At 40.6% G+C, this 25,523-nt stretch overlaps 1 protein-coding gene across 5 annotated transcripts in view; it reads left to right on the forward strand.

Moving 5' to 3' along the window:
* Positions 1 to 25,523, forward strand: part of clocka (clock circadian regulator a) — a 62,539-nt gene that overhangs the window by 27,453 nt on the left and 9,563 nt on the right. For 4 of the 5 annotated variants that reach the window (XM_041791940.1, XM_041791939.1, XM_041791941.1 and 1 more), the window contains exons 3-15: positions 7,428 to 7,657; positions 7,736 to 7,833; positions 11,909 to 11,968; positions 12,329 to 12,477; positions 12,555 to 12,646; positions 12,734 to 12,823; positions 15,546 to 15,666; positions 15,784 to 15,897; positions 15,985 to 16,106; positions 22,725 to 22,807; positions 23,423 to 23,529; positions 23,618 to 23,765; positions 23,896 to 23,971. In XM_041791940.1, the coding sequence (XP_041647874.1) occupies positions 7,814 to 7,833; positions 11,909 to 11,968; positions 12,329 to 12,477; positions 12,555 to 12,646; positions 12,734 to 12,823; positions 15,546 to 15,666; positions 15,784 to 15,897; positions 15,985 to 16,106; positions 22,725 to 22,807; positions 23,423 to 23,529; positions 23,618 to 23,765; positions 23,896 to 23,971 (1,182 nt within the window). In that variant the 5' untranslated portion in view covers positions 7,428 to 7,657; positions 7,736 to 7,813. The remainder of the gene's footprint in view (positions 1 to 7,427; positions 7,658 to 7,735; positions 7,834 to 11,908; positions 11,969 to 12,328; positions 12,478 to 12,554; positions 12,647 to 12,733; positions 12,824 to 15,545; positions 15,667 to 15,783; positions 15,898 to 15,984; positions 16,107 to 22,724; positions 22,808 to 23,422; positions 23,530 to 23,617; positions 23,766 to 23,895; positions 23,972 to 25,523) is intronic. The other variant, XM_041791943.1, reaches the window with a different exon arrangement.

Consider the following 25,523-nt stretch of genomic DNA (forward strand, 5'->3'; position numbering starts at 1 on the left):
CTGAGCATAAAAGAGGAAGCATTCAGATATTTCAATGTGCGTGAGAAAATCAAGCTGTAACAACCTGGTCTTCCTGAAGGGCTGCAGCTTCAGTCTCTGTCAGATCAACATGTAGATTTTTGTCTCATTAGATCAGCCCTCTGATATGCTGATATATTATTTGGTCTGCTGGAGCAGAAAGAACACAAGCTGCGTCCCTGGAGGATCGGTGGTCATCGTTTCCATGTTGGATTTGGTTAAATTTGCCTTCATTTGAATGTCTGGATGGTCTGAATCATGAGGGAGCGCTCTTTTTGCATCAGGTTTTGGTTCTGTTTGTCGTCTGAAACAGGGAGGGTGTGCTGTGTAAATATACAAGGACAGCTGGCATGTCCCTGTGGTTGTTTCCTCCTCATGAAGCAAAGAAGAAAAATGCTCTCAGTAATGTGAGAACGATGATCCTTCAGAGCAGCACAAGTCGATCTGTCACAGCCCAGACTCTCTGAGTACGGACGGAGAATCAGTTAGATGGTATTCTCTTTGCACGCCGCGGCGTGTTGCCATGGTGCTGCCTGTCGTTGGCACTGTTGCTGTGCTGGCATCTCTGTTTGGGGTGTGGCGGTGTGCGTGACAAGCAGCACCATAGATTCACTTCAGAGTGACTCATATCCTGAGAGCTCTGCTGCCCTACATCTGAGCACACACCCCCTCATACACTAACACGCACTTTACAGACATTCAACAATGCGGTGTGAGCAATAACAATATGATGCTTCAGGAGTTTTTACCCACTGATCTGATGACTTTAAATTCTCCTGCATAGAAGAGGCATGCAGACATGTAGGCATGCTCCAGCCTGCATGGAAATGCAACAGGTTAACAACTTGTAAATTTAAGGTATGAGGGAAACTTTGCTCACACCTTCTTGTTAATTTTTTCAGCAATTTTAAAATGTGGAGAGAATTGTCATTAGTTAGGATTATGCATGGACGAGATGGATAATTCAGTTTATTTTAGCTGAAGGGCAGTACACGTGGTATGTCAATGCTTTCCTGGAAATGCAGAACAAGATTTTGCCACAGTGCCAGAATTGCAGACTTTGATATGTTTCTAGTAAAAATCAAACCAAATTGAAGCCTGTTTCATTATATCACAGCAACAAACCCCAGTCAAACGGTGAAAAAGAACTGGTAAGATTTCCTGATACTGAGGTTGTTAAAATGTTCAATACTCTTTTATACCATGTCTTTCAAAAGGATAACGTCCCCATTATTTAATGAGCATTTGTAGAGAAGGAATGAGGGACTGAAGTAATACTTTTACGGTGAATGAGCATTATTACAGTCGATCTTTTGGGGAAGTCTTTCGATCAAAGATGTGACGTAAATGGTTTGGAGATATGGTACCAGCCAAAACCTCCACACGGTTCATGACTTTTTTTCCCCCACATTTTATTCTTACAGTAGTGATCTGCTGAGAATATAACTCATAGATAGAGATAGAGATAGAGATAGAGATATATTGATAGGTGGAGCGCCATGAAAAAGTATTTGCCTTCTTTCTGATTCCTAATTTTTTTTTTGCATATTTATCACGCTTGAATGTTTTGGATCATCAAACCAGGTTTGATATCTCACAAAGACAACACAAGTAAAAACAAAATCCAGTTTCTAAAAGATGATTTTGTTTTTTGAGGGAGAAAAAATCCAAACCTGTCTGGCCCTGTGTGAAAAAGTAATAACCCCCCCTCCCCTTGTTGAATCGTGAGTTAACAGTGGTGAACCTTCCCAGGAGTGGTCGGCCAACTAAAATGACTCCAAGAGTGCAACGACGACTCATCCAGGAGGTCACAGAAGAACCCAGAACCACATCCAAAGACCTGCAGGCCTCACTGGCCTCAGTTAAGGTCAGAGTTCATGATTCAACCATCAGAAAGACACTGGGCAACAATGGCATCATGGGAGAGTTCCAAGACCAAAACCACTGCTGACAAAAACAAACACAAAGGCTCATCTCACATTTGACTAAAAACATCCTGATGATCCCCAAGACTTCTGGAGAAATATTCTGTGGACTGACGAGACAAAAGTTGAATTTTCTGGAAGGTGTGCGGCCCTTACACGCCTCCAAGTCGTAAACCTAAGAGCCGAGGCAGACTGAACTGAGAATATCCATGGCCGTGTAATTTGTATGAAGATTGTTTTCAGATGCAGCATTTATTAACACCTGCTTAGTTGTACGCTGTTATTGGCCACCTTTCATAAATCACACTTCAATCATGGACTTTGTTGTAAGATGTTTTCTACACCCAAATCTGTGCTGGTTTTTGATGGACCAGTGTCTCAGAAAAACACCACACAATGTCCACCAACCACCAAGTTAGGGGTGTGTCTTAGCAAGAATCTGGTTATTTTATACGTATCCCGATACAGGGGTGACGATATCGATATATTGGGATACTCTGAGCAGGGTGATATATTGCAATATTTATATATTTGTATGTATTTGTGTGTGTGTATATATATAACAACTATGCAGTTTTAAGTTGGTATGGAATTTAACAGAATTAATCTATTAACAAAAATGTATTAAAATAATATGTATAGTATATATATATATATATAAAAAAGTAGTGTATTATATGGTCCTGTATGCAATCTGAAGATTAGGGTTTTTTCCCTGTGTTGTAGTGAATTAAAATGCTTTCAGGATTTTTATGAGAAAACTGGAAAACTAAATCAATATAGAGTAAATGTACTCAAATATTTAATATTTCACAGTATGCCAGCTTGTATGTCTTTACATAATGACAAGGTGCTTGTGGCAGGAGACTATGGGACACAAGCTGAGCCTCATGTCCAGCTTAGGGCGGATGGACTGTGTTGTGAGGAGGACATGACGTGACGGGCCAGTGTTTTGATCGTATTATGGAAGCCATCATTACTAACGTTCACTACACGGTACAGATCCTTACAAATAAAACTAAGTACTGACGGTATTTATGGTTGCATGAGTAAAAACCAGCGGTAGCTTCAGCAGGCTTCTTTCATCAGCGTTCGCTGTTAGCCGCTAAGCTATCGCTATGATGCTCAGGTCCATCGTGTTGTCTGAGTACATTCTGGCGTGGCATATCTTACAAACAACTTGACTCCTGTCTAAGTTTGTTCTGTCTTTGATGTTTTGGAAGCCAAAATAAGTCCACATATCCCCTATGAATGCAGCAGAAGCTGCACTGCAGCGGCAGGCATGAGCAACCAGCTCGCTCAGACCGGAGGTGTAGCTTGATCTTGTTGTCTACGCAGAGGAGAAGAGGAAACAGTCAGCTGCCTGCCTCCAACTAGTGGTCAAGGGGTGAAATTAAACCACAAACTAACGCACCAGCAAAGTAAATGATTAATTTACATAATATTGATACTGTATTTTAAAATATCGATACAGTATGGTGCAAAATATTGCAATATATCAGTGTATTGATATTAGGGCTGTCAAAATTAACGAGTTAATGCGGATTTATCTATCATCATGATTAATCTGATTAAAAATTTTAACCCAATTAACCCATCTACAGCGCAAATGACTCAAAATCCCTGAAACATCTCTGGCAACGCATTTCGGGCAGTTTGTCCTACTACAAGTTGTAAAGTAAGTCAACCCTTCTGGGGTACTCATTGAAACGCCGACAGGCTATGAGGGAGATGTCAATAGGTGGGCACAGTTATCGTACCTGCATGCAACAAACGGGAGAACGTGAGTAGACTCCACAGTGGCACCAAACTTAAAAACTCAGCCAGCATTAACAGAATTAATGAAAAAGCAGCTAACAGTCTTCAGGGACACGAGGAGCTGCACAACAATGTGATGGACTACGGGCAAGAAAGGAAAAGACAAAGAGGCCTCGTCCCCAGATGCACTTTATGCTGTGAGGCCAGCCTCTTAAGGTCAGTCATGTGACTTGTTGTTATGGTCTGAAGATAGCGAGCAGGATGGCATCATTCATGTTAAGACTGCAGTGAAGGTCATCGTTCAGTCTCACAGATTCATGCTAATGGTGGTGTTTCTTACTGTAAATAATCTGTTTACTCAGCATTTAGCATGGTGTCTGTTTGGTTCTGAAACATCATGTAAAAATCAATAATCTTGTCCCATCCATTATGTTTTCAAAGCTTTGCTGATAAAGCTTAAAAACTTAAGATACTGCCCAGCCCTATTTAAAAGGTACTCTCTTGGATGTGTGCAGATTTGAATAAACCTGCGAGTTTGCATGAATATCCAAATACAGATACGTAGGTCTTGAATATGAAGCAGTTTTGCCCATCTACTGCCGCTTTCCTTCCTGTTAAGGTTTGGGAACAAAAGATATTTTTCATGTTGCATTTGTTTCATTTTGTCAGCCTGTTCATATGAAGAAGCAGAGATATTTTATTAGTAAGAACATGAGGTGTTTTCTGTGGAGCTGTGATTAAGTCGGATCGGAGGAGGAGGAGGAAAGTAGGTCAATGGGGCAGCAGGTCAGCGAAGCAGCAATGACATCACAGTTATACAACCTCTGCTCTCAGCGCTTACACAACGCCTGCTCCCTGCTGCCGCCGTTACTGCTGATACACCAGACTCGCTGCTTTAAGTTTCCCTTCAGCTCATCGGCATCCTTCGAACCTCTCTCTACCTTTGTCTGTAGATCAGGTATCAGTTTCCAGACCATGCAGCGTAGATTCATCTCTGTGCTGTGACTCTCTGCTCTGTTGGAAGTGCGTTTGACTGCTTGTGTTGACAAAACAGATCTCAGATAAGACGCCCTTTCTCTGAGGCTTATCGGTGTCAGAAGAGTCACGCAGCAAGCAGTCAGTGAAAACTGAATACCTGAGAATAAACAGTGTGTCATGAGGCAGCCTCCTCCTCTCTCTGTCATTGTTTTCTCTGTGTGGGTCAGCATGAATTCCTCTCCTTGTTTATTTTTAGCTTTTAACAACAGCATCACTTTGGAATTAGAGTTCCCTGACATACCGGCTGGGATTTTCCTTTATATTCATTGTGATGAAGAGAAATCACATCATGTCCTTTACCACAGCACTAGTCCGATACATCTCTGTGTTTTAATTGACTGCATTTCTCCATGAAAATGAGTAGATTTCAGTTGTTTTCTTGATATCTGGAGAAATGAATCCCTTATGACAGGATATCCAGCATTATCATCCTTCATTAACAACACAGAGAGCGGGATTTGTGACATTAACTGAGGAGTAATAATGAAGGGATTTTCTCACCATGACAAACAGGCTGTTAGTGTTAAAAACCTCCCCCACAGCTTCTGACCAAATTTGTTCATGAAATAAATGGGTCAGATATTAAGATATGGACCCAGCAGGCTTTTATTTTAATGTGATTAACTGTAAAGGTTAATCTATGAAAAGAATAAGGTTTCTTAGGTGATATGAGGAATGCAATGGCTTCTACTGGCTATGTTTGCATGCTGTAAGAAAAGGTCCAATTGTTGTTAGTCTGACAGTGCAGTTTGAGATTAGTTTTCTTCGGCATGTTCCTGCATTTTAAAAAGTGGATCAAGTATCATGGATCACAAATACATGCCTGACATTTTTGACAAAACAGCTAGCTTCACAGTTCAGCGAGTTATCATTGACTTGCATTAACTTTGAACTGCAGCAACCCCTCTCCAAAATGGCCGCCATGTTGGCATACATTGCACGGTTGTCTGCCTTCATATGATACGTTAAGACGGGGGTTCCCAACATGGGGTCCGGGCTCCCCCAGAGGGGCACCAAGGATCTCAAGGGGGGATCTCATACAAAATATGTGATGGTGTTTATGTTGGCCCTAATACACCGTCATACATTTTGTTGACAACATCAAAAGGCATAGATATGAGGAAAAACAGATAATCTGTTTATTTGTATGCAAAAGAAATCAAAATTTTTGAAAAAAAAAATGATATTTTGAGATTATAAAGTTGTACGTTTACAAGAAAGCAAACTCAGAATGTCAGAGTTTAGAAGTTGGAAATTGTCAAGAAAACTCAAAATTTTCAAGTTTAAAAAGTCACGACTTTTGACAAAAGAAACTAAAATATTTCAGAGGGTTAATATCATAAATTTAGAACAGTGTAATGTCAAAAAATTACAAGAAACCAAACTGAAAACAATGGTTGCATTTTCAACTTTTTAATTAAAAAAGTTCTAAGCCATGGTTCCAACTTTTAAAGTAAAAAATTTCTAGGTTATTTTTTCCTGCAAATGAATGACTTTTTAAATCTGACAGTTGGTTTAAAAAGTACCTGTTGGTTTTTTTTAGATATGAGTAGGGGCCTAAGGACAAAAGGTTAGGAGCCACTACCTGAAGAGGTAGTGTGTGCATTGTGTTTGTACCAAAAGTAAAGACTGTTGAGTGTACACAATGTACAGATCTTTAAAGTTTTTATGTTTTATGTTTTTTAATTTAATGTTTTTAGTTAAGCTAGACAAAACAGCCTTAAATTCGCATCACAGTATTTTTCCTGCCCTTTACGGTAATGGTATTTTATTGCAGGTATTACTACATTCTCCTCCTAAAACAAACCTCTGATGACGTACTGAACTAATGTCTGAGCAGAAGATCACAGAAACATAACTTTAAAAGTCTCTCTGTGTTCACATCTTTGTAACTGCATCTGTAGTTTTAAGTTTCATTTCTCTCCTACTGAGTACTGTCAAGCTGCTACTGACAACCACTTATTTCCTGATATGTTCTTTCACAATAAAAGCACTCAAACAACATAACTACAGTGAATTTATTGTGAATAACTTGTTGGATATAACCTGTTTATTATTGATTTCTCTTAGCTCCAGCAGTGGTGCTGATGTTGTACAGAGCTACATTTTTCACAGATGCTTCAGATGCAATGCTGCTTAACCCCACAGCCAACAAGGCGCTGCACCACTGGGCCAAAGTCAAACCGAGCTGATCCATTGCAGATCATGGTGTGTGTTAAAGCCTCAGCCAGGCTGACAGAGAACGCTCGCTGCATGTTGCTGTTACTTCACGCATTAAACTTGAAGAGGAGAGGACACATTTTACCTCCTCAACAACACTGACATGGACAGGTGATGTTTGGCTGTTCTTTTGTGTCAAGAGGGAAAGTGCTCTGTTGGCTGCATTGCTCAGCACTGCCCCTATGATTACCAGTGATTTTGCAATGTTTGGTCCTCATCTGTAAGTTTGGAGAGAATGTGCAGAAATATGAATGAAATGAAGGCAGAGTGCAGACAGAAAGAAAGTTCCGTCTGCGTCTGTTTCAAATGTAGAAAATAAATAAGCTTTTAGCCTGCCGCCACTGTGACCCGACCCCTGGATAAGTGGAAGAAGAATGGATGGATCTAATCTCACTCTTTAAAAAAACGCACAGTGAGATGATGGACTTAACCTTATGACAACGTGTGTGTTCTTCTGTTTCTCTGCAGTCTCAGATGTTGCTGCAGTGTGCCACACTCACACCTGAAGCAGAAGAAGTACCAGGCTTATCTAGCACCTCCTCATCCTCCTGCCCTCTGATCCATGAACCTGGACGATTTTCCTCCCAGACTCCCACAGCTCCAACACCTCCGCCACAGCAGCGTGTTCACCCAGAACCCACCTTCATCCAGCAGCATCCTCCTCATCCTCTCACAGCACTGACTCTACTGTCAGTAAGGTAAGGTTTAATCAATGTGCCGACTGTTCAGAATCACTGTGAGGAAGCTGTCGCTTCATTATGTATGTTTCCTCAAAGGTTGGTTCACAGATGTCGACCTCACGGTTAAAAGATCGCTCAGAGTCTCCGACACTTCGATCCTGAACAGGAAACAAGATGACCTCCAGCATCGACCGGTCAGTCCAACACTAGGAGCTTCCTTGTTTTTATCATTCTAGGGCATCAAAAACACTTCCTGTTCATGACTTGAGAAGTTAAACATTCCTTTCAAATGATTGTTTAATAGTATAGCCATCAAGTAGATTTTTGAGGGCTAAAAACAGTTTTTTACAGTGTGCTTCTAATAGCAAGTACTATGTTTGTTTTCTCCATGGTAGATTTGATCATTAGCCATAATGTCCGAGCCATCCTAGGTAGACTAACAGATCCACTGGAGTGGTGGTATCTGTTCTTGTAAGACACAAAAGTTTGCATGATATCAACCTTGATTCAAGAAAAAACATGTTTTATTCATAATCTTTGGCAAAAAGAACTACACTACCCACAACCCTAGAGTGTCACAGGGATGTCTTTAATTGGATAAGCCTTCTATTACAATGGAAATACATACAGCGTCTGTGGACTTCATCAAGGTCCAGGTTTGTTTGAAAGGGTTTTAAAGCTATCAACAAGAGGCACAGAATACCTAAAGGTCAAGTTGAACCCCATGTATGGAAGCCAGCAGATTCAAATCAAACCTGTGACTCCTTTCCTGCTTCCTGCCTCTCCTTCTCCCTGATTTTTTACACCAGTTATTCTCAACGCATGGCTCTTTTGTGATGATTTGTGGCTCTTTTATGTCTAAATTTGAAACATTATTCACATAAAAACATAAAAGAGGGAAACTTTGAGCTCAGAGTTATCCATTGCAATTTGTGTCTCACACTTACACACCAGGCTTTAATTCTCGAACTTATTTGTCAACCTTTTTTTTTGGATGTATATTTCCATTACCCTTATTTGCAATTTTTTTGCCCTTTTTTACCCTTTTTGCCTCTTTTATCCTGCTTTTCGCAAATTGCATTTTTTCCATCTTTTGCAATTTTAGTTGTTTTAAGGTGCCTCTTGCCATTATATGTCACTTTTTTCCCTTTCCCTCACTTCTTTGCTGCTTTTTGACAATTTTAGTCATTTTCACTCATTCTCCCCCACCTTTTTGCTGCTTTTTGCCAGTTTTAGTTATATTTCACTCATTCTACCCCACCTTTTTGCTGCTTTTTGCCCCTTTTAGTTATTTCTCACTCATTTCCCCCACCTTTTTGCTGCTTTTTTTTGCCAATTTTAGTTATTTTTTGCTCAGTCTCCCCCACCTTTATGCCGCTTTTGCCTGTTTTAGTTATTTGTCACTCATTTCCTCCACCTTTTTGCTGCTTTTTTTGCCAGTTTTAGTTATTTTTCCCTCATTCTCCCCCACCTTTTTGCTGCTTTTTGCCAATTTTGGTCACTTGTCACTCATTTTTTTGCCATGTTTTTGCTGATTTTTTTTACTATTAATGCCACCTGTAATTCATTTTTTTGTCACATTTCACCCATTTCTGCCACTTTTTCTCCACATTTTTTGTCACTTTTCACCCGTTTTTTTGCCACTTTTTTTGCCTATTTTACCCCTGTTCACCCATTTGCAGCTTTTAACCTATTTTGCTAGCTTTAACTTATTTGTATCTCCACTTTCACCCACTTTTTACCACTTAGATTGTGGCTTTTTAGAAGGTACTTTTCAACAGTTTGGCTCTTTGGTTGAGTGGGGTGTAACACTGTTCTACACTATCTGTTGTCTTGTCCAGTGTTCTTCAACCTTTTTTTTGCCCAAGAAACACCTAAGATCAAGGCGGAATTTCAAGGCACACCAAGTCCAGTAAACCAAGCGTATAGCGTTAATCCACATAAGCACTACTGTATAATTGAGATCAGCTGATCTCAAGCAAGCCCTTGTCAGCTGACGGCCAGCTGATTTGCTTTTAAGCACACTATTGGCTAATCACACTCATGCTGCCATATTTAAACTGCTCTAACTTGGCTATGCTTTGCTGCTCTTTCTCCAAGACACTTTTTACAACCCTCCTCCACCCCAGCTCCTCCTTCCCAGAACAGCCACATATAAATAACAGCAATAGGTGCAGATTTACAACTGCCACCAAAGAAAAACTATTTATGACAGCAAATCATGAGGTTTTGACAAAGTGGTCCTGACTTCACTTACTGCTAAGTTATGCATAGTTGTAGTATTTTTTGAGTCAAGAAATCCCTTAAATAGAAGCTGTCAGACAAAGTGAAGTAGGCTACAAGATCTCAGAAAGAAACACATCATGCCACGATCCAAAGAAGTTCAAGAACAAATGAGAAACAAAGTGATTGAAATCTATCAGTTTGGAAAAGGTTACAAAGCCATTTCCAAGGCTTTGGGACTCCATCGAACCACGGTCAGAGCCATTATCCACAAATGGAGAAAACTGGGAACAGTGGTGAACCTTCCCAGGAGTGGTCGGCCAACCAACATCACTCCAAGAGTGCAACAGCGTCTCATCCAGGAGGTCACAGAAGAACCCAGAATCACATCCAAAGACCTGCAGGCCTCACTGGCCTCAGTTAAGGTCAGAGGTCATAAGTCAACCATCAGAAAGACACTGGGAAACAATGGCATCATGGGAGAGTTCCATGGCCAAAACCACTGCTGACAAAAACGAACACAAAGGCTCGTCTCACATTTGCCAAGAAACATCTTTTGGAGAAATATTCTGTGGACTGACGAGACAAAAGTTGAACTTTCTGGAAGGTGTGCGGCCCGTTACATCTGGAGTAAAAATAACAGCATTTGATAAAAAGAATATCATGGCAACAGTCAAACATGGTGGTGTCAGTGTGATGGTCTGGGGCTGCTTTGCTGCTTCAGGACCTGGACCACTTGCTGTGATTGATGGAACCATGAATTCTGCTGTCTATCAGAAAATCCTGAAGGCCAACGTCCGGCCATCAGTTCATGACCTCAAGATCAAGCTCTCTTGGGTTATGCAGCAGGACAACGACCCCAAACATACCAGCAAGTCCACCTCTGAATGGCTCAGAATAAACAAAACTAAGGTTTTGGAGTGGCCAAGTCAAAGTCTGGATTTAAATCTAACTGAGATGCTGTGGTGTGACCTTAAACGGGCAGTTCATGCTGGAAAACCTCCAATATGGCTTAGTTAAAACAATTCTGTGAAGGAGAATGGGACAACATTTCTCCACAGCGATGAGAAAAACTCATCAGCAGTTATCACAAACGCTTGATTTCAGTTATTGCTGCCAAGGATGGAACAACCAGTTATTAGGTTCAGGGGGTGATTACTTTTTCACACAGGGACAGATAGGTTTGGATTCCACCTCCCCCCTTAAAAAATGAAATAACCATTCAGACACTGCTTTTTATATTTACTTCGGTTGTCTTTGTGAAATATTACAACTGGTTTGATGGTCAGAAACATTTAAGTGTGATAAATATGCAAAAACATCAGGAATCACAAAGGGGTGAATACTTTTTCATGGCACTGTATGGTTGTACAAATTGCTACGCTCGAGGCACACCAGTGTACCTCGCCACACCATTTGAGAACCACAGGTCCCTTCCTACCGAAATAAAGGCAAAAAGCCCCGATAAATCTGTTACAAAAGAAGAAAAGCTATCAGCAGTGAAGGGGATCACAATGGATTATGGGATGTGTAGTTCCTACTAGAAATAAACATCATTTACTTATCTTGTACCTTTGCTGTTTTCTATTCGCCCTTGCTGATTTTGCGCTTTATCAAAAGTTTTACAGCCATGAGTAATAAGGTAGCTGGTTGGCTTTTTTTTAAGGATTATAAATATGAAGATTCTCTGAATTGTCAATGAAGGAGTTAAACAGCTGCTAAAAAAAGGGAGGTCACTGTTGAGCTCTGTTCAGAATCTTTCATTAAGGTCAACATTGTTTTTATTAGTTTATGTGGTAAACACAAAAATCTAGTTATGTGCCATTAGAGGGACAACAGATCCTTTAAATCAGACTGAAATAGTCTGTCTTATATGGCTATAGAAATTAAGAGTTTATTTTTCACAGGACAATGAAAGAAGAGCTGAATCAGAGGAGAAAAAAATAGGGTTAACTGATGGGACTTTTGCAGAGAACAGAAAGGTTTAAGTGCACCTTGATGATCAGACATGAAGAATGACAGGCTCTTCTTCTGTTTGCTCTGCAGGGATGACAGCAGTATCTACGATGGCTTTAATGAGGAGGATGACAAGGACAAAGCAAAACGGTCAGATCCCTGTGCTCTGTGCCCAGTTTTATTAGAATCATCTCCTTCCTACATAGTAGATTAGTTTTTGCTGTCAGGTTATATCTCATGGCAAGTGGGTAAATACATTTCTTGAATTGCAGCAGAGTTCTTCAATTTAGGGGCTGTTTAGTGAAGTATTTCCCAAGCTCTTTGTCCATATATGTCATGAAGACCCCAAAATATATAAAACAAACTTATCATGATGATTAGAAACCCTGCAAATCTCATTAATTTCTTAGGAAATTTCTCTCTATACAAAAAGTTCAGCTGTGCTTCAAACCAATCATGATGATGCAGCATCATTCTTATAATTTTACGTGACTGTTTCTGACCCCACAGTGTGTCCCGGAACAAGTTGGAGAAGAAACGTAGAGACCAGTTCAATGGCCTCATCAAAGAGCTGGGCACCATGCTGCCCGGAAACACCCGGAAGATGGACAAGTCAACAATTTTACAGAAGAGCATCGACTTCCTGCACAAACACAAAGGTGGAGAGGACTTCTGACAGGCAGCTCAGCCGCAGGTCAAACTCTTCATGTGATTACGTTTTATGTTTGTTTTTCAGAAATTGCTGCACAGTCTGAGTCGACGGAGATCCGACAGGACTGGAAACCTCCTTTTCTTAGTAATGAAGAGTTCACTCAGCTGATGTTGGAGGTGAGATAAAGACACTGACGAAGAAAAAGTTAGTTTTTGATTCTCTAAAATATGAATAAGTTCAAATATATTTTCTTTTAATCTTAGGCACTGGATGGATTTTTTCTTGCTATTATGACGGATGGAAATATAATCTATGCTTCAGAGAGTGTGACGTGTCTGCTGGAACACTTACCTGTGAGTATCATAGAGCATTTTCACATTAGGCACACTTGTTTGTGTGATTGCTCCCCCCTCCCCTCAGTACACTAGAGTGTATGCTATAGTGCTGGGTGGTCCATAAGGGTTTTCAGTGATAATTTTAATTTTTCAATAATCATTTTAACAATCACGTATGGTGAACTTCTGGAATATATTTCAAAATAAAAGCGTGATCAGTCTTTTCTATGAAAAAACAACAGTGCTTTTATTCTGAAGTTGTTTCCAGGGCAGTTATTTCGTTATGGAAGCCTCTTTGCAAAGTTGTACGGGCCTTTCTTCAGGTCCGAGTCAAAATTTCAGTCATAAATTGAAAGGCCATTTGTAAATGTTATTTCAGTGATTTAAATCATGAGATTATTTATCCACTGCTCTCTGCCTCTCTCTCTGACACCTGTATGTTTCTTAAAGGGACACTTTAACATTTTGGCAAATTTGCCCATTGCCATAATCCCTATAGTCTGAGTGATAGGTTTGTTACAAATTTGTCATTACAAATCATGACTCAATATCAGTAAAAATAATTGTGATTATGATTTTTGCCATACTCAAGCAGTTCTAATCTGTACATGGTCCAATGGAGCAGTGGTTTTCAATGTTAGGGTTGGTAGTCATGAGACATTGAGGGAGGGTCACAAGATGCCTAAAATTATATCTGAAATGACTTCAAAATTTATGTTTTATGGATTTTTATGAAAATATATGCATAAAATTAGTTTAATGTAAAATAAAATATGGACATTCAGAGAGATTTAGGCTGAAATCAAAGAGCTGTTAGAAAAACTGTCAAAAGTAGGTCTGCAGACAGAATTGGCTGGGCCCCAGACAAACCCAGAGAGTGGGCCCAGCCTAGCTGTGACTAACTGATAGTGTAAATCCATGTGTGTTTGAACAGTAGCATTGTTGCTTGTGTCCTGGCTCACAGTTTCCTCATTTTGAAGCTAAAAAGTGTGTAAAACTGTTGTTTTAAAACTGTTGTTTTACACACTTCTTGTACTAAAAGTATTAATGTGTGCCACTTTAAAACCACGTTTTCCACACAGTTTTGCCACTATTATATTTGCCACTTTGATCAACTTTGCACAATTTGCACCATTTTTTGCCTCTCTTTTTACCTATTTTACCACTTTACACTAATTTTGCCACATAAAAACCTGTTTTCATTACCTTGTCACACAATTTTTTGTCATTTTAATCCCCTTTCACCACCTTTTCTGCCATTTATTGCAATTTTTAACCAATTTTTAGCATTTTCAACCCAGTTTAATTCTGTTATTAGAAAAGGGATTTACATTTTTCAAAACGCTGTATACTACTGCACAAATGAATAAAAAATACATTTCTTGCTTCAATAAGAGTGGTTATTATTCAGGTTAAAACAAATGAAATAAAATATGGATATCACATATTAACTTTAAAATGGACCATGATCTTGCTGACCTCCATGGGGGCTCAGTTTTTCCACTCACGGACAGCCTTGTCTGCACACGACTGTTCTTGATTGTGTATGGCTGTGTTCAACCAGTTTCAGGTACAGTGGGGGTCCCTGGTCTTTGGCACCTTCATGTTAGGGGTTGCAGGCTTAAAAGGTAGAGAACCCTGCAATAGACCAGAGCAACCCAAACAGGTACTTTCCTAAACGATACTGGCCCCGCCCCTTTCTGGGGGAAAACAATTCCTTAAAAATGAATTGCAGTCAATGGGAAGATCGGGTCTTTTTGGATTTAAAAGCTTAAAATATGTAAACTGTCTGGTTATTGAGAGCCAAAATGGAATAGCCAGTGAGATAAACATATGATATAGGACATTTATGAAAAAAAGGCATCATAACAATATGAAACTAGAAAAGCACTCGGAGAGCACAGACCTCCGCTATTAGCCCTATCTCCCAATAGTACAGAATCCTTTAAAAAATTGCTGGATCAATACGGTGATCCAGATCACTCCCAAAATTTAATCAGTTCTTCCTCATGCCATTTCTGACATTTTCTGAAAATGTCATCAAAATCCGTCCATGACTTTTTGAGTTATGTTGCTTTTTAACTGTTTAAGGCACAAGACACAACAAAATGGCTTTAAACAGTGTGGTTACCGACACTTTGTAATTTACTGCTGTTCAATCTGAGGGCCCAGATGGGGGCGCAGTGGCATTGGAAAGGGGGAAGTGATGTTGCATTGCATTGATCTACACAGTAGGTGGCAGTATGCATGTAGTTGATTTGCAAATCTGCCAAGGAGAAGGAAGAAGAAGAGACAACCATGGCAACCATTTGGTTCAACTTTAATATGCTCCATGCTCTGTCCATCTCACGGTGTACTTCTGATGTTTTTCATTTTTTAAGATGCTAAAAGGGAACTTCTTTCTTCCTGATATCTACTTTTATGGTGTGGATATGATAGTTTTTGAAGAGACACAAGACATTTAGAGTTGTCTTTACAACTGATGAGTACTTGGGCCTGTTGGGTTCAAATCCTCCACATGAACCACGCCCGAGACCACCTCTTCAAGCGGACTTGTGCGTGGTGTCTGACTACTCCACACTGTCCAAAACTTTCTGATGACTCTAGGCGGTTTAACCCCAAAATACTGAAACAATATATTCCCGATTAAACATGTCAATGCCTCTTTATAATTAGAAATGTGTATGTTCAGTATTACAGGGAAAGAAGAGCTTCATTTGAGATCTTTTCTGTCTTTCAGTCTGATCTGGTGGATCAGAATCTGTTAAACTTCCTGCCCAAAGGAGAACATTCAGAAGTTTATAAAGCTCTGTCGTCTCATATCCTGGAGGGAGAGATGCTCACGCCTGAGTATCTGAAAAGTGAGATTCTTATGATTCCTATTTAAGTATTTCTGTTGCTGTTATTTTTATTTCCTTAAATATTTTATTGACCTATGAGCCATTTCTTCCTTCTTTACTTCTTGATTTTTTTTTTAGCTAAAAACCAGCTTGAGTTCTGTTGCCACATGCTGCGAGGGACGATTGACCCCAAAGAGCCTCCTGTGTATGAGTATGTGAAGTTCATAGGAAACTTTAAGTCCCTGAATAATGGTGAGTTAATCCTCCTTATGATCTGAACTTTGAGTTGACTTTCCCTTGCTGTGAGCTCCAACTGTTCTTGTTTTTATTTGTCATCAGTGCCTAACTGTAACCATAACGGATTTGACGGGGTGATCCAGCGGTCGTCCCTTCACGCCGCCTTCGAGGACAGAGTGTGTCTCATAGCAACTGTGAGGCTCGCCAATCCTCAGTTTATCAAGGTGACAGTCATTATCTGCTCTTCCTCTTCTTCTTTTATCTGGTGACACACATTTAGTCTGATGCTTCAGGGTTTGTTAAAGGAGGTTTTAAATAGGACGGAGCTGAGCTGCCCGGCCGCCTCACTCAGAGACGCTTTCTGGCTGATTATGAGCGGCTCCCTGCTGCCTCTGTTGGCTCGTTTTACTTCATTTAAAAACACTCTGCTGTCTCTTCCCAGCAGAAGTCTCTCTCCCAGCTGAGTTAAAAAGCTTCTGTTGATTTTATTTACTCTGTTGGAAAGTGGGAGTAGAACAAATTCAAAGAATGATTCAGCAGCTTCATGGAATAATTCACAAGATAATTGTACTGAAAGTGCTTCAAAGAGAGGCCAAAAAAGCTGGACCCAAATGGCAGTGAACAAAAGCTATGGTACAAATCCATGAGTTCAAAAAATACTCAGATCTGCCCATACAAACACGCGGGGTTTTCAGGATTGGCTCAACATTTTCATGGATTATTTTGTTTTTTTAAAACATGTCAAAATTACTAATGTACAAGCAGAAAAGGACGCAGTTAATCAAAACTTTCTTTGTTAATTTTGTAACCGTAGACTTTTTTCCTCAATATCACAATTATTATTTTTTTATTATAGAAGTTATTTATGCTTTTGTCAATGCCTTTTGCCTTTATTTTGAGAGGGCAGGTCAGTAAAAGTGTTGAAGATCAGTGAGAGAGAGTGGAGGGAGCTCGGTGGAAACGAGGGCTACAGGCAAGATTTGAACCTGCTGGTCGTTTTAAGGGCAACCGCCTGTGAACATGGCATGCTCTGATACCAGGGCCCTACTATTATGGTGATATTTGTATCTCTCAAATGTATATTGAACTAAAAAACCCACTAGATATCTGCATTTTGAGTTAATCTGAGTTTATAAACTCACCAGGAGACCCCCATGTTTTGGTCCGCACTGGTACTGTGACGTCACTTAGCCACAGCCCTCCTCACCGTTCCTCTGCAGTAACCGCTGTTTCAGACTGGCAGCCAGCGTGAGGGCTGCATCTCAGAGACGCTGCACATCCCAGCACAGGGAATTTTAAGATTTGAAGTCTTGTCTATTTTTTCCTTGCACCACAAGCAGTTATCCGTTCATCTAGACAGGAAAATGATGACTACAGAGCCATATTTACCTTGTTGTAGCAAATATTTATGTCCACATGAGTAGAATATGTTTGAAATCTGTTTCTTGGTGAACCAGGTGAAAGCCACAAGCCACTAGCATCTGTTTAATAAAGTTGTTCTCCAAACTTCTACTATTTATAAAGCTCTCTGTTTCCACATGGTTCAAAATGTTGCACGTAGAGAGAAACACAGTACGAAAACACTTGTGGTTTGTGCTTTTCAAAGTAAAAGCCCACTTTAGCATTTCTTTGGAGAAACTCCCTTTGTTTTTACATAATGCTTTTATTTTGAAAAGATACCAGTACGCTTCCAGTAAACACTGAATCCAGTCACTTGTAGGGAGGTTTGTTGAGGTAAAACTTCGGAGGAATGGGCGCGCAGATGGTTGAGTGGTTAAAACGCACACCGTGGGTGGCCCGGCTGGTGGCCCGGGCTGTGGCCCTTTGCCGCATGTCTCTCTCCCCACTCTCTCCCCTGTTTCTGAGTTTAACCACTGTCTTCCTCTCTCTTAAAAAAAGGCACGAGAAGGCCAAAAGAATAAATCTTTCAAAAAAAAAACAAACAAACAAAAAAAAACCTTGGAGGAATGACAGAGCTTTGACAGCAGGGAGACAAAACCAACACGCAGCAACTCATGTCTGGTATGAAAGCTGTTATGGCAGCAACAGCTGCAAGCAGCAAAACTATGAAAAAAGGTTACTGCATAGGAACAGTGAGGAGAGCTACGGCTATGTGACATCACAGCGCCAGTGCGAACCAAAACATGGTGGCCTCCTTGTGAGTTTAGAGGCTTAAATTGACTCAAAATGCAGATATCTAGTGAGTTTTTTAGTTCAATATACATATGAGAGATACAAGTCTCTATCCAACAAGTGGAACTTGTCTGATCATGCAGGATTCTTTTTAAGATCCAACCAATGCAGCAACCACAACCATCAGACCACAGATGAACAAACAATGACTAACATCACTCACAGACGGCTTTCTCCTCTCAGCAACCGCCCTCACCAGCACCAACACCCCCCCCACCCCCCCACCCCCACCATCCAAGTAATCATATTCAACAATAGCTCCCTCTTGTGGCCTCCCAAACTCAGATTCCCAACAAACCTTGTCAATACAAACGGACGTGTGGAGAACAACCGTAAGAACTTTGGCCTATTTGTCTGACCTGTCAATTATTCTTCGTCAGCCAAGACATCCTAAACATCGTCACAATGCAAATATCACATTGCCATCAAAGCTACCAAGGAAAACTGATTTTATACTAGTGCATCTCAAAAAATTAGAATGTCATGAAAAATTTCAATATTTTTTGTCTCTCTTTTCTGAAAGTGAAACCCATCTATTATGTAGACTTGTTACACATAGAATGAAATATTTCAAGCCTTTATTTCTTGAAATGTTGATGATTATGGCTTACACATAAGAAACCCAAAATATCAGTGTCTCAGAAAATTAGAATATTGTGAATAAGTTCAATATTGTGAAGTCATGGTGTCACACCCTAATTCTGTTAACCAGCTAAAGAACTCCAAACACCTGCAAAGATTTCCTGAGCCTTTAAATGGTCTCTCAATCATGGAGAAGACTGCAGACTTGACAGATGTCCAGAAGACAGTCATTGACACCCTCCACAAGGAGGGTAAGCCACAAAAGGTCATTGCTAAAGAAGCTGGTTGTTCACAGAGTGCTGTATCCAAGCAGATTCATAGAAAGTTGAGTGGAAGGAAAAAGTGTGGTAGGAAAAGGTACACCAGCGTAAGGAAGAACTACAGCCTTGAGAGGACTGTCAAGCAAAATCCATTCAAGAATTTGAAAGGAGTGGACTGCGGCTAGACTAAAGCACAGACAAATAGACATGGGCTACAAATGTGGCATTCTTCATGCCAAGCCACCCCTGAACCAGAGACAACATCAGAAGCGGCTTACCTGGGCTGTGGAGAAAAAGAACTGGACTGTTGCTCAGTGGTCCAAAGTCCTCTTTTCAGATGAAAGTACATTTTGCATGTCATTTGGAAATCAAGGTCCCAGAGTCTGGAGGAAGAGAGGAGAGGCACAGAATCCACTTTGCTTGAAGTCCAGTGTGAAGTTTCCACAGTCAGTGATGATTTGGGCTGCCATGGCATCTGCTGGTGTTGGTCCACTGTGTTTTCTGAAGTCCACAGTCAACACAGCCATCTACCAGGACATTTTAGAGACCTTCATGCTTCCTTATGCTGACAAGCTTTAAGGAGATGCTGATTTCATTTTCCAGCAGGACTTGGCACCTGCCCACACTGCCAAAGGTACCAAAAGCTGGTTCAGTGACCATGGTGTTACTGTGCTTGATTCAGACCTGAACCCCATAGAGAATCTATGGGGTGTTGTCAAGAGGAAGATGAGAGACACCAGACCCAACAATGCAATTTTTTTAATCTTATGTAATATTCTAATTTTTTGAGAGACAGAATTTTGGGTTTTCTTATCTGTAAGCCATAATGATCAAAATTTCAAGGAATAAAGGCTTGAAATATTTCACTCTATGTGTAACAAGTCTACATAATGTATGGGTTTCACTTTCAGAAAAGAGAGAAAAAATACTGAACTTTTTCATGATAATCAAATTTTTTGAGATGCACTAGTACATCAGCAAAGTTTACTACATCTGCAGCTTCTGTCTGTGGAGGAATATAGAATATCCATGAAATAATCGACCACACGGTTTACCTGACTGCCTCTCTGCCTCATTAATCAGGGTTTGTGGGTGAAGGGAGTTTTGATCATGTTTTGTATCTGCTAATCATCAATACTAATCTATAATTCCTACTGATACATCTGATAGACGCTCAGTCTTTGTAACAGGCTGAGGCTTCATCATTTAGACAAGGATATTACTGAAATGTTTATTGAATAAAGGTAGCATGCTGCCCAGCCAACAGGTGTATAAGACAGAGAAGTGAATGTGTATATGAGGACAGCAAGCTTTCATGTGCTCATCCGTTAACAGTAGAGAGGAACAAATGCAGAGAAAGCTCTGTGTTAATCCTTAAATGCTTTAAAGGAACCCTACATGATAGGATAAGTTCATCTTAATGCAGATATATACTGTAAATTGAACAAAAACTCACATGACATCTGCATTTTGAGAAACTTTGAAATAATGAAATCATTAGGAGGCCGCCATGTTTTATAGCCCTGGGTGAACCGACGTCACAGGGCTTCAGCGGTCCTCTGTCTGTACTATTTCTATGCATAAGCTGCCCATCAAATCTTAATATCATGAACATGATTGCACTGAAAGTAAAGAGAAAAGTCATGAGACCTTATGCTTGGTCTCTATACAATCAAAGTGAAAATAGAAGGAGTGTGTCAAGACTATTATCTCATGGGACAAGATGAGACGAAATTTGGGACTGTGAGACGAGATTTTACGCATTTTTTAAATTTTGACTTGTCCTGAAGAGACTATCAGTGCTTAAATAGTTTGTCTTCTAACTTTGAATCAAACTGTGTATTTTATCAAACTGCTTTTTGATACCACGGCAACAGAAATGATCCTCTGGACACCCTAAACTGCTTAGTTCAGTTAGCTTTTATTAATTTACAGCCCACACTTTAGAAAGGTTCTCTAAACAGGAAACACATACCAAAGTTTGACACTGTTTGAAGTAATACAAGACAAAAACAGTGCCTTGTGCAAAAACAGACTAATAAGATCACATGTCTGCAAACAACCTCTTCAGCTGATTCTTTCACCATTTAAGTTACTAAATGGTAAAAGAATCAGTTGGAAAGAAGCGCGTGCAATCTCGCATTGATGGGGGGGGCGCGTCTCTCCCCCACCCTCTCTCCGAGTGGCAGCTGTCAGTCATATCTGTCCTGTTCCAGCGCAAAATCAACATGGCTCATTTAGCCTTTCTCAGCACAAACATTACTAAACTTTCCCAACACAGCTTATACAGTTGAAATAATTATTTATGAAATTTTACACTCATAATTCCTCTAAACAATCAGCACAGCAGAAAGTAAAAATACACCGTGTGCTTCCTTTTGATTCAGCCAAAACAGCCCCAAAAAAAGCCATGGATCCCTGTGTACACTTTTTCCTTCTTCTGTCTTTGCTCTTGGGGTCGCGAGCTGTTCTTTGGCAAGTCCTCATGTCTGGAATGGGGTTGAACTGATGTTGAAGCGATGGTCCAACAAGGCAAAGAAATCTTCGCCAGAGCGCTGTTACAGAAACTTTGGACTTCTTTGGTTCAGGCTGAGTCTGACTTATTGGTTTAAATCTGACTGCCTTGAGAAATTTTCTGTCGTCTTGCTAGCTAAAGAAAAGAAAATCAAATTTTGCTCGCAACTGTGTAAAGTCCCGCTTCAGGGATAACCTGGGCATGGCCTGCCCTGATCCGATCTTTCACTCTCTTCCTTTTTCTACTCGTGTTTTACATTCATTTTTTGTATACAAGGAGATTTCCAAGTGATTTAAAAGCAATAACAGACACAGGTGTTAAAATGTAATACTTCAACATTCAATCAAAACAACTAAAGGACAAATGAGGTGCTGGATCCAATCAAATAAATGCCGGTCCAGATCTGGGAGTAGCCGGATCCTGTTCCGGAGGGAACAAATTAAGCCCTGGAACCAGGAGACATCGCTGCCTCTGCTCTCCCTCTGTCTCTCACAGACTCTTACGTTATCTGACTTAATAACAGAAGTTTGCTGAACATGAGTGAGAGAGTTAGGGAGGACAACGGCTGTGGGAGAGGGTGGAGTGGAAGGAGGCATGCAGCTGTCAGATAGAGGCACGTCTTCAGCATCAGTCAGACAAAATACTGAATCTTCCTTCATGTTTGGCAGAGGTGTTTGTGTATTTCTAAATTCTTCAGAGCGTAACCGCTGTGCTGTATTGTTTAAAACACATGGTACCTCTAGTATCAAGTATTGATCCCAACCTGTGATCCGGGGCCACCCCCCAAAAGATCGAGGCTTTGTCTGCCCTGAGGCTGCCAAAAATAGATTTGCAAATATTGACTAAAACCCCGATAAAGCAGTTATTCAGCAGTTTATACAAATGTCTTTTGATAAGAACAGCGTGCATAGGCCTTTTTTTAAGGGTTTATCAGTGAAACAATTAAAATCTATGTTGATTTTTGACAGCGGTGTGTCATTTTCTTCTCTCTTGGGTCCTGGGCAGGGGGGGCCTCCAAGAAAAAATGGTTGGGAAACTCCAGGATTTTCCCTCTGAGGATCAGTATTATCTAATCTGAAACTCTGTTCTAAGGTGCTAGAGACTGTATACTCTTGCTTTGAAAATGACGTTAACAGAAACTAAAAACAGAAGTTAAAAGCTTACATAATGATCTTTCAGATTAATGTCAGTGTTTGAAATTGACAGTAAGCCGATGTGGATGATTATCAGTTAACCCTTTAACAGACCTGTTCCCAGCTCTAAATGTTTTACTCTTCTTCTGTCCCTCTCAGGAGATGTGCACAGTTGAAGAGCCGAATGAGGAATTCACCTCCAGACACAGTTTGGAGTGGAAGTTTCTCTTCTTGGACCACAGGTACTGTCTCACTCTGTAACTGACTCTATAATCTAATATATATGATTTGCCTGTGTGTGTTCTCCTTGTTTTGCCTCTTGATGGATTGTGAAGGCGTTTTCACACCTCACGTGTTTAATTTGCCTTAAATGAAACAAAGCTCTGGTGTCTGCCCCACTCTAATGTTACATGGACTACATCTCTGAAGATGTGTTTAAAGATTTCTTGGTTAACAGGAGAAATATCTGCTGATTTTAAACAACGGAGATTATGATTTACCAACACACATCCTGCTGGTGTCTGTTTGACCTTGTTGTATCTTCTTTTAGTTGTGTGAACACAAATAAGAGCACTCAGAGGCTATGGAGACTAGTCAGAGGTTAATGTGTGACCTTTTACAGGCGAGTCTTTGTGCTGCTGTGGTTTTGGAATCGATGGAAACAAATCACATGGGAGCAAATGATAGCAGACCTTGTGATATTTAAAAGACTTCTATTTAGCTCCTCTTCTTCAGCAGAGATCTTAGAGTTTCTCTGAGCCCTTTAGGGAGAAGATAACCTTGATTTTATTACACGGTTCTGTGCTCAATCTCTCACTGATTGTTTAAAATAATAAAATATTTCTCTGTTTGTCCAGAGCGCCCCCTATCATAGGTTACCTCCCATTCGAGGTCCTTGGTACATCAGGGTACGATTATTACCACGTAGACGACCTGGAGACTCTGGCCAAATGTCACGAACACTGTGAGTCGTCTCTGTCATACCAAGCTGAGCCACACTTTTGTCTTTAAGCTGAGCTTGTGATCATCTGTCTGGTCTCTGTGTGACGCAGTGATGCAGTATGGAAAAGGAAAGTCTTGTTACTACCGATTCCTCACCAAAGGGCAGCAGTGGATTTGGCTCCAGACTCATTACTACATCACGTATCATCAGTGGAACTCCAGACCCGAGTTCATCGTCTGCACCCACACAGTGGTCAGGTACGCACCAGGACCAGAAGGGAAAAACACACCATTTTACTTCTGTCACAGTGTTTCATACACTTTTATGTGTATTTCATACCATTTAAAGTGTGTTTTATTTACATATGTAAGTGTGTTTGCTCCACAGTTATGCTGAAGTTAGAGCAGAGCAACGCAGAGAGCTCGGGATTGAGGACTCACCACCTGAGATCAGAGCAGACAAGGTGAGACTGGATGATTTTAGGCCAGTTACCTCACCTGAGTGGGGGTTGTATGGCCTGATGTCATGCTTTTGACCAGATGGCAGCCTCCATAGATCAAAAATGAAGCTCATGTGGAAGTGCAAAAAAACCTGCAGCGTATCAGTCATGTTTGGTAGGCATATCTTACCCGCAATTTCTACATAGGATGACTATGCTGCGCACCGAAGCGCCGCAGGATTGCTCCGACCTAAGGTGACTTCCCCCACTGGAAGTGTGTCTAGAGCGCTGCGCCATGGCGCGCAGCATTGATCAGCGGGCAGAGATCACGAGTTCACACAGGAACAGTGTGTCAACAGTGGATTATTTTACCTTTTGGGGTTAATTTATTAGTTTAAGTCCATGATATTATTGCCCTGCCACTGGGTGAGTACATTAGGAAGTTAAAGGGTTAATGTTTGTTTAAAGGATCTGTGGTTTTATGTAAAATTCTTTGGCTAAATGTCCTCACAAGTTAACTTTACTCGTCAATGGCGCCGTTGTAGCTCTGTGGCCCACTGAACTCTCGCTGCAGGATAAGACGTAATGTTGATACAGTGATGATTTGCAATCGGGAGTCCGTGCATTGTGTTGCATTTTGAAAGAACTGGATATTCTGCACTTATGACTTCCTGTTTGGAGCTTTCTGATCGACTGGAGTTGATGCGTTTTGGCAGCAGCCAGCACTGAAAATAAACCTGCAGCATATCACGAACAAAGCAGAATGGAGTGGCGCTCCAGGGACATGCTGCTGCCAGACTGGAGTGCGGGCTGTGTAACTGCTCTGATAGACTAGAGAGGGAGTGATGTGCTCCGCAGAACGATTCGCTGGCGGGTCGTGGCATGGACATTGTATTTGGAAATGAATGGCATAGAGACATGATAACTGGCTCCACCATCTTAGCTGCTTACTTCTTGTTTTAAATTAAGTTGTCAGTGTTCTTCAAGTACAATGAGAGCTGAAATCCATAAGGTGTATTTACTCAAGAGTAAACCAACCTTTTTGTTGCATGTTTGAATTTTGGATAATGAAGGTGAAAAGCTGTCAAAAGTGTCCTCCCTTGTTAACGCTGCCAGCTGCTTGTAAGGCATTCTGAGACCACTCACAGCAATAAGCCGTTAAAATCCAGACATCTGGGCAGTTTCCCCCAAAGATGCCAGCCCTGCCACTTTCTGGGTGAAAGAAAATCCATCAAAATTAATGGTGGTCTCTGGCAATTTAAGAGCTGAAAATTGCTGAAAAGTGTCCAGTTTATCTTTTAAATGGAGCCCAATCCAGTGGTCAGTGAGTTAAGCATAAAAGTTCTGAATTTTCTAAACAGGGACTGGTGTTACACTGTTCTAAATAAATAAAGACATGGGTGTTTATGACTGTCTGTTCAAAGTCTCTCAGTCTAACTGGACAAACAAACCCACAGTGTGACCAGTGATGTCAACTTACATGTCTTGCAGTGTCTATGAAAGGTGTTCACACCCTTGGATGTTTAACCTTTTTTGTTTTATAAATCAATCATGGTCAATATGATTTGGCTTTTTC

Source organism: Cheilinus undulatus, linkage group 7, assembly GCF_018320785.1.
Source record: "Cheilinus undulatus linkage group 7, ASM1832078v1, whole genome shotgun sequence".
NCBI classification, from domain to species: Eukaryota; Metazoa; Chordata; class Actinopteri; order Labriformes; family Labridae; genus Cheilinus; species Cheilinus undulatus.